The sequence below is a fragment of the Lactuca virosa genome, chromosome 3, assembly GCF_052849685.1.
Source record: "Lactuca virosa cultivar CGN04683 chromosome 3, Lactuca_virosa_CGN04683_v6, whole genome shotgun sequence".
Lineage (NCBI taxonomy): Eukaryota > Viridiplantae > Streptophyta > Magnoliopsida > Asterales > Asteraceae > Lactuca > Lactuca virosa.
The window spans coordinates 125995868-126005269 of NC_136428.1; the positions used below are offsets into that span (position 1 = coordinate 125995868).

Consider the following 9402-nt stretch of genomic DNA (forward strand, 5'->3'; position numbering starts at 1 on the left):
CATCGATTAGGTGATAAAATTAAGGGTACCAAGTTAATTTGCATGGTTATTCACACCTTGTTTGTGATCCTCGGCATCCCAGTCACAAACTTGAGAGGGCACAATCGAGATTTAAACATGTTATTAAAAAGTTCAATGAATCTCAAAGGATCTAGGAGTTTCAATTCACTTAAGACCTAAAATTATTTTTCGTTTTTCGTGGTGGAAATTGGTAAATCGTCATTTACCTACCTTTGAATATTTTGTATCTTGGACTACGACATCCCTCTTCCAAGTTATAAAATATTGTGTTGGGTCCTAGCCTTAATATTTCATATTGGGTGTTATATTAAGGACTTAGATCAACTAACTTGAATTTCTCCCACATAGATGTCTAGTTCAGACAACTATGATCTTCCCAAATCTCTTGGAACAAGATTTCTCCATCTCCTCCAATAATTCTCCCTAACCCACAAGTTTAAAGACTTGAATAGTTCAAGGTCACTCAAGCCCTATTTGCAGCTCTATGTGCACTCACATCTTGGAGATGAAGTCACATATTGACAGGCTGGGAGAGTTGGGTGTCAAAGTCTCAAGGAAGTTGGCTGTTGATTGGGTTCTTCAATCACTTCCTAAGTCACATAGTGAGTTCTTTAAGGACTACTATGTAACAGACTATGACATGACCCTTAATGATCTTACCTATTTTCTTGTTGCTGGTGAATCATCAATGATTTAGGGCACTGATAAAGAAAATTTGATTGGAAGATCTACTTCCCAAACTTTCATGGACATAGACAATGGAAACATTAGAAGTCCAGAAAAGTCTTCTCTTCCCAATGGAAAGGGATTGGCCATAGTCAACCCGGTTGACCAAATGGTAAAGATAAAGGCTAAGTCTGAGACAGTCTCGTATACCATTACTAAAGAGTCCACTGCCAAAGAAAGGGGCATTGGTTGCGAAGCTGTCCAATTTACCTGAAAGTCCATAAGGATGGTAAAAGTCAACAAATTTGGCTATGCTTCAAGTAAAGTCCATTATCTGACTCTATTAAGTTTCTATTTTGAGATTCTTAATACATGATGTGACTAGGTTGCATTTTGATGTTTTGTATAATCAAAGAAAAGAGAGGAAACTTAAAGGAAGAATATGCTGATTCTGATCGCAAAGATGGATTTCGATCGCATGGTTCGGTGATCAGAATTTTGAGCTGTTGCTTAAGAGTTGTGATAGATTGCCTAAGAATAAATAACAACATTGTTTTCATATGCATTTGCATTGTAAGGATAAGTTTTTTCCGCAAGTTTTTAAAATAAAAGAAAAAGTTTTAATTTTATTTATTTTAAATATCCTTACAATGGCATTTGTGAAAAATTGTTGTTTATATGATTCCATTGATAGCAATATTGGAAAATGGATTTGATTCTTTCGTTTGTGGTAGCGTCATAATTTAGCAAATAAGGAAAGATTCTCATCACCTAAGTTTCAGTTTGATAGAAACTTGGAATCATACAACTAGTATTGTATGATGAATGAGAATTTTCATCTTTGGGAAATTAAGACTAATTTCTTGTTCACATGTATATGTGAGTCAAGTGAAGGACTAGGAGATCGGGTACACTTGGTTGTGCGCTGATCAAGTCCACCACAAAGAACGATAAGGCTATTCGTCATGATTTACTAAAGTTTAGTAAATATGGTTATTCTTACAAGTTTAAGTATAATTCTGAAACATTGGAAAAGTTTCAATGTATGGCATGACGAATGAGAAGAATCAAATTAGACAGAAAGATAAAAGTTTATCCAATCTGAAAAGATGGGAGAGTACTTCAGTATCATGTTTTATGATCATCTTAATGATTATGAAAAAACAATATCACAATTGATCCTCTAAGGACATCTTAGTGCATTTGTTTGACTAAGAAGAGGAATCGTGAATTGTTGAAATGGTTAAATCAAAAGATGAATCATATTTCGTTCCAAAATTGAGTCTTAGAGTAATACTCCAAGATTGTAACTTGAGTGACATAATCTTAAGAATGTTTGTAACACTTGTCAAATGTAGAGTAAAATGTTTTCTTACTCTTGTGCATTTGAAATTGGTAAGTTGTGATGTTTTAGATAAAACAGAGACCAACTAAGACCAATTGTGTGAAGTGTTTATCTTGATAAGTATTCGTACTAACTCTTGAATATTTGTTTTGTCAAGGAATGGTTCTTGACAAGAGAATCTTATATGTCAAGAGGTCAGTGGGAGTCTTAATGATCTTGAAAAGGGTCTCAAGAACTAATCAAGAATAAAACCTATTGTTTATCACTAGCACACGACTTGAGGTTTATAACCTATCGTGTTGACATATTCTTGTTTTCGTGCCCATTCCAGTTAAAGTTGACTGTGCATGTGAGTTATATGAGTTCTCAATTGTTTGCATAACTACTTGGAAGCAATGGTAGGCCCTTGTGCTGCCAGGTGACAAGAAGTTAAGATTGAACAAGTTCAGTCCATATGAGTTTGGATTTGTCACTAACCTTCTCTTGTGGTTGTGAAAAATTCACATGGATAGGAACACGTACACCATAAAATCTAAGTGTCATAAGGTTTGTCTCCGACTCATGAAAATGATGGTGAGGAAACGCTTTCGCTAAATAGATTTTAGGTAGATAGCAATTGTGATATTTGCATTCTCAAAGTCGTTAGTGGAGCGTGTGTGGTTAACCGGCACACTAACATGGACTTGTGAGAAATGGAAAATGTCTAAACAACTGAGACTATGATTACGACATCCCTTTTCATAGTTCTAAAATTGTTTAGACACACATATGAGCTATCTAAGGAAAGGTGTATGATTTTGGGAAGCTTAGATAAAGTATTATCAAAGCATCTCGTATTAGAAATCTGAACTTTGGTAAGAAAGTCAATAAGTATTGATTTCTAGAAGTCCAGTTGATTTCTGAGTACATGTCAAAGCTAGTGGGAGCATAATTGTTATGCTAGTAATTATTATGCTAGTAGGAGCACAATAAATTATGATAAGTGTTGCAAGTTAGCAATGTTAATTATAGAAAACAAAATTTTCAATTGGGAAAATTTGTTTTGCTATAATTAAGGGAGAGGAAATTATACTTCATTTCAATTCTAAAAGCTTAGATTGAGATTTTAATCATCTTTAGTCAAGGATATATATATATATATATATATATATATATATATATATATCTATATATATATATAGATATATATATATATATATATATATATATATATATATATATATATATATATATATATATATATATATATATATATATATATGAATTTTTACTCGTTTAATCTATTTCTCTATACATTTGTACGAGCAATATGATATTTTGGAGCAACGTTAAAGCCACATTGAATACCTGACAGCCACGATTGAAGTCCCATAGCAAAATCCATGAGCGACAAGAAAAACAAAATGATATAAATTATTTTTCGGATTTTGACAGCGTTGCACCACCTTCTTCAAGAGATCCAATGGAGGGGCAATGTTCTCGGATGGAGCTGAAATTTTAAAGATATCTTCCCATCTTGTTGATTTTTGATATCACAAAAAATAAGTTGATTCCGACAAAATTTGATATGATTTTAGCATCTTCACATTTTCATACGCGGACATATAAAGAAAAATGGCGAGTGACCGGTTCATTGGGGGTGTTTCTCACTTTTTTTTTTTTTTTTTTTTGGAACGATCAAATAATATTATCATTGATATTTTTATCACTGATTTTATTATCTTGTAATTAGTTATTTCCATTAGATTAGGTTAGGTTAAATTCAAGTTTTGTTCGTTAACTTTAAAAAAAACTAATTTTTTACGTGCTTATTTTTATGTATGTGTCGGTATAAATTCAAGTTGGTCAACGTTCCGATGTAAATTTAGAACTTTCGTTTGTCAATTCTAAAAAAAATGTTTTTTTTTAATTTACATGTTGATATAAATTTGAGTTTGTCTACGTTTTGACATAAATTTTTAACGTTTTCGTGCATATTTTTATACAAATATCCAACGTATGAGCCGGGTCACATATAATTTCCACACAAACCTGGATTGCCTTTTAAGGATGCGTTCACAAAGTTGGAGCAAAGGGGAACCAGACCTGTGAGTTCATTGTTGGACAGGTCGATGTCAATGCCACTAGGCAAACTAGTAAAAGCATTAGGAATAGAACCAAATAGTCTATTGTGAGAAAGATTCAACTTTTGTAGATTTTTCAAACTTTGAACTTCAGATGGTATCTCTTCTGTGAGCAAATTCTGAGATAAATCAAGTTCCGTAAGATGAACTAAGTTACCAATCTCAGATGGAATTTTCTCAGTGAGTTTGTTATTACTAAGATTCAAGTAGTGGATATGTTCCCATTGACTAATACTTTTTGGTATTGACCCATTCAATCTATTTGTGGATAGATCGAGTACTTCAAGAAGTTTTAAAAATCCGAGCTGTGGAGGTATAATACCTAAAAGTTGGTTATTAGCCAAGAACAAATTCAACATACTTTTCATCTTCCCAAACTCCTTTGGGATTTCACCTACCAAATGATTGGAAGAAAGATCAAGTCTTTGTAGTTGAGTTGAATTTCCAAACTCTGGTGGTATGCTACCACTGATGTTGTTATAGGCCATCACTAAGGATGTCAAATTCTTGCATTTACTCCAGTTTTGAGAAAGCTGCCCGCGAAAATTATTGTGACTGATATCAACGTATTTTAAACGTGGATAGATGCCAAAGCTATTGGATATATCTCCAATGAAATGATTTCGATCAAAATGAGCCCTAATTAAGGTTGGACAATTCTGTAAGCCTCTTGAAATACGGCCAGTGAGTTGATTACCATTTACTATTAACTTTTGAAGCTTTCCCCCATGGCACAAATCTTCAGGCAAATTGTCAGAAAAATGATTATATGACAGCTCAAGCCCAACTAGATTTCCCAATCCTTGTGGAACCGAACCAGATAATTTATTTTCACGACAAGACAGAAACAGAAGGTTGCTGAGGTTTGCAAAAGATGGAGGAATAAAACCATTAAGTTGATTGTTACTCACCGTAAGAGCAGTGAGAGACTTCAATTTCCCAAGTTCAATGGGAATGGGACCAGAGAGTTGATTTAGGGCCAAATAAAGGAAAATCAAAGATGTCAAATTACCCAATGATGAAGGAATTGAACCAGTTAGTTGATTGTTGCTCATCTCAAGATCAGTGACAGACTTCAAATTCCCAAATTCAATAGGAATTGGACCAGAGAGTTGATTGTGGTACAAATAAAGGACATTCAAAGATGTCAGATCACCCAACGATGGAGGAATAGAACCACTAAGTTGATTTTCACTAAAACCCAGATTAGTGAGAGACTTCAAATTCCCAAGTTCTGAAGGAATGAGACTAGATAATCTATTTTTAAAGAGGTACAGAGTCTGTAGGTTGCTGAGGTTTCCTAGTGATGAAGGAATAGAACCATTAAGTTGATTGTTACCCACCGCAAGATGAGTAAGAGACTCCAAATTCCCAAGTTCAATAGGAATGGGACCAGAGAGTTGGATTGTGGTGCAAATAAAGGACAATCAAAGATGTCAAATTACCCAATGATGAAGGAATTGAACCAGTTAGTTGATTGTTGCTAACCTCAAGATCAGTGACAGACTTCAAGTTCCCAAATTCAATAGGAATGGGACCAGAGAGTTGATTGTGGTACAAATAAAGGACATTCAAAGATGTCAGATCACCCAACGATGGAGGAATAGAACCACTAAGTTGATTTTCACTAAAACCCAGATTAGTGAGAGACTTCAAATTCCCAAGTTCTGAAGGAATGAGACTAGATAATCTATTTTTAAAGAGATACAGAGTTTGTAGGTTGCTGAGGTTTCCTAGTGATGAAGGAATTGAACCACTAAGTTGATTGTCACTAAAACCAATATTAGTGAGAGACTTCAGATTCCCAAGTTCTGTAGGAATGAGACTAGATAATCTATTCTTAAAGAGATACAGAGTTTGTAGGTTGCTGAGGTTTCCTAGTGATGAAGGAATTGAACCACTAAGTTGATTGTCACTAAAACCAATATTAGTGAGAGACTTCAGATTCCCAAGTTCTGTAGGAATGAGACTAGATAATCTATTTTTAAAGAGATACAAAGTTTGTAGGTTGCTGAGGTTTCCTAGTGATGAAGGAATTGAACCACTAAGTTGATTGTCACTAAAACCAATATTAGTGAGAGACTTCAGATTCCCAAGTTCTGTAGGAATGAGACTAGATAATCTATTCTTAAAGAGATACAGAGTTTGTAGGTTGCTGAGGTTTCCTAGTGATGAAGGAATTGAACCACTAAGTTGATTGTCACTAAAACCAATATTAGTGAGACTTCAGATTCCCAAGTTCTGTAGGAATGAGACTAGATAATCTATTTTTAAAGAGATACAAAGTTTGTAGGTTGCTGAGGTTTCCTAGTGATGAAGGAATTGAACCACTAAGTTGATTGTCACTAAAACCAATATTAGTGAGAGACTTCAGATTCCCAAGTTCTGTAGGAATGAGACTAGATAATCTATTCTTAAAGAGATACAGAGTTTGTAGGTTGCTGAGGTTTCCTAGTGATGAAGGAATTGAACCACTAAGTTGATTGTCACTAAAACCAATATTAGTGAGAGACTTCAGATTCCCAAGTTCTGTAGGAATGAGACTAGATAATCTATTTTTAAAGAGATACAAAGTTTGTAGGTTGCTGAGGTTTCCTAGTGATGAAGGAATTGAACCACTAAGTTGATTGTCACTAAAACCAATATTAGTGAGAGACTTCAGATTCCCAAGTTCTGTAGGAATGAGACTAGATAATCTATTCTTAAAGAGATACAGAGTTTGTAGGTTGCTGAGGTTTCCTAGTGATGAAGGAATTGAACCACTAAGTTGATTGTCACTAAAACCAATATTAGTGAGACTTCAGATTCCCAAGTTCTGTAGGAATGAGACTAGATAATCTATTTTTAAAGAGATACAAAGTTTGTAGGTTGCTGAGGTTTCCTAGTGATGAAGGAATTGAACCACTAAGTTGATTGTCACTAAAACCAATATTAGTGAGAGACTTCAGATTCCCAAGTTCTGTAGGAATGAGACTAGATAATCTATTCTCATAGAGGTACAGAGACTGTAGGTTGCTGAGGTTTCCTAGTGATGAAGGAATTGAACCACTAAGTTGATTGTGATCTAACGTAAGAACAATAAGAGACTTCAAATTCCCAAGTTCTGTAGGAATGGGACCAGATAATCTATTATCATCGAGGTACAAATAATGTAGGTTGCTTAGGTTTCCTAGTGATGAAGGAATGAAAGCATTAAGTTGATTTTCACTCAACTGAAGATCAGTGAGAGACTTCAAATTCTCAAGTTCAATAGGAATGGGACCGGAGAGTTGATTTTGGTGCAAACGAAGGACATTCAAAGATGTTAAATTACCCAATGATGAAGGAATTGAACCAGATATATTGTTTAAGTATAGGTACAAGATGGTTAGCTGGTGCAGGTTTCCTATTTCAGGTGGGATTACTCCAGAAAACGTATTCAATGAAAAATCAAGATATACAAGTTTGGTCAGGAGTCGGATTTCTGATGGGATGGGGCCAGAGAAGTTGTTGACATTGAGATCAAAATGAGTAAGACTGTGTAGCAATGAGAATGAAAATTGATGAAGCGTACCCTTTAAGCCAGATGAACTGAGGTTTAGCCTCTGAATGCTCCCATCAGCATTACAAACTACTCCAAACCATGAACTGCATGGAACTGATGCATTGGAATTCATAGGGAGGGGAAGCCATGAAGAGAGAAAGGAGTTGTTTGGGATTTCAAGGCTTGCTTTCCATTTAAGAAGAGCATTGGCTTCCTTCAAAGAAGCAGAAGTGGAATTTGGTATGGAGGAGAGTGTGATGATTAGTAGAGCAAGGGAGAAATATAAGAAGTTTGATGAAGCCATTATTTGCTTTAGCTGTTGCTGTATAAAAACGGATGGTTTGTATGTTCAATTTTATACTTGAGCTACCTTTTTATCTTGTATATTTTTTTATTTTCACATTCTACAAAGGAAATTTCGGCAATGTCATATTTTTCCACAAGGAGTGTCTTTTACATTATCCGTCAGCGTCATATTTTTCAACAAAGGATTGTATTATATTTTGAATTGTATCTGTCACGGCCTTAATCCTTTTTTCTTAGAACAATGAAATTCGTTGTAACACAAAATATTGCAAGGCACTAGGAATTACAAAAAGACAATGGTATTATATGTTATTGTCGAATTTAATAGCGTAATAATATTACTTCACTTGATTATATAGGCATATTTATTTTTGTTTTCTGATTAATGCTAGTAGAAGTACTTTCACTCAAACTGTGTTTTGCTTCATAAGCAGTGCTGTAACTGATGACTATTATGTAGCTGATTACCACGTCAAAACTGTTTGAATGGGTCAATGGAGATAGGGACATAAGGGTCCTTTAAAAGAATCTAAAAAGAAATGAACATTGTGTGATACTTGAAACGTGTGAATGAGGGAAAAGAGGATAAATATGAAGATAATTAAATAAAAACTTATGGTTCTTATTGTTCCCTGCATTTCTTACATCTCTTAATTTCTTTTATCTCCTGAAGTGACTAAAACGTCTAATTCTCATACTTGCGTCGTCTTAAAAATGGAAATAATTAAATAAAACTAATAATGAGAAACCAATGTAGAGTGTGGTTTACTTCTTAAATCAATGTTTTTTTAGCGAACGACTCTAATAATGGGTCAATGGTGATGGCCCCTTTATAAGAATCTAAACAATGAATGGACCTAGTCTTTTTATTGAACGTGTGAATGAGGTAAAGAAGATGATTTAAAAGGATAATGTTATCATTGTTTGGGTTTATTTCATCCGGCTTTATTATCATCTCCTAGAGAGTTAGTCACAAAGTTTAAAATCTAAAGTCATTTTGTATTATGAACATGTAAAAGAAATCTGATTATAACACTGATTAAAAAATGAAAACAATTAATTAAATGGTGAAAAACAACTTTATCAGTATACATATAAAGAATTATTTTTTCTAGTTAAACTCAGAAGTAAATAAACATACGCGAAGAGATAGAAAAGCATGGGTACTTCGAATTCACCATCTGGTGCTGTGCCTTTTGCCCTTTTGGATACAAAATTTTACCCTGAATCTAAAAGAATTGGAGTAACCCTTGCGAAATCTGAAACTTCCCTCTGCTACTGCTTCTGCTTGACTTCTCTTTTCTAATTTCTTGTAAACTTACATATTTGCCCAATTCCGATTTCCCAAACTTTGTATTATCTTTTAGTTTCGTTTGCGACTTCTTGTCTATGTGATTTGGGCTAATAAACATAAAAAG

At 34.2% G+C, this 9402-nt stretch overlaps 2 protein-coding genes across 2 annotated transcripts; both read right to left on the reverse strand.

The window, feature by feature from the left end:
- Nucleotides 1-3759: 3759 nt before the first annotated feature.
- Nucleotides 3760-5522, reverse strand: LOC145166527 (uncharacterized). Its single transcript, XM_079085525.1, has one exon. It carries the CDS (start codon nucleotides 5208-5210, stop codon nucleotides 4041-4043), a length of 1170 nt encoding a protein of 389 aa, XP_078941651.1. The 5' UTR covers nucleotides 5211-5522; the 3' UTR covers nucleotides 3760-4040.
- Nucleotides 5522-8070, reverse strand: LOC145164020 (uncharacterized). The gene is made up of 3 exons (XM_079082749.1): nucleotides 6955-8070; nucleotides 6438-6851; nucleotides 5522-6379 (listed from the first exon to the last, which is right to left on the reverse strand). Exons 1-3 carry the CDS (start codon nucleotides 7980-7982, stop codon nucleotides 5533-5535), a joined length of 2289 nt encoding a protein of 762 aa, XP_078938875.1. The 5' UTR covers nucleotides 7983-8070; the 3' UTR covers nucleotides 5522-5532.
- Nucleotides 8071-9402: the final 1332 nt, after the last annotated feature.

Bases quoted from the DNA above. Each gene is read 5' to 3' on its own strand.
- LOC145166527 (XM_079085525.1), bottom strand. From the start codon at position 5,210: ATGAGCAACAATCAACTAACTGGTTCAATTCCTTCATCATTGGGTAAT.
- LOC145164020 (XM_079082749.1), bottom strand. From the start codon at position 7,982: ATGGCTTCATCAAACTTCTTATATTTCTCCCTTGCTCTACTAATCATC. The intron at 6,852-6,954 runs GTCTCACTAATA...CTTTAAGAATAG, and splicing joins ACAGAACTTGGGAATCTGAA to ATTATCTAGTCTCATTCCTA. The intron at 6,380-6,437 runs GTATCTCTTTAA...GGGAATCTGAAG, and splicing joins CTCAGCAACCTACAAACTTT to TCTCACTAATATTGGTTTTA.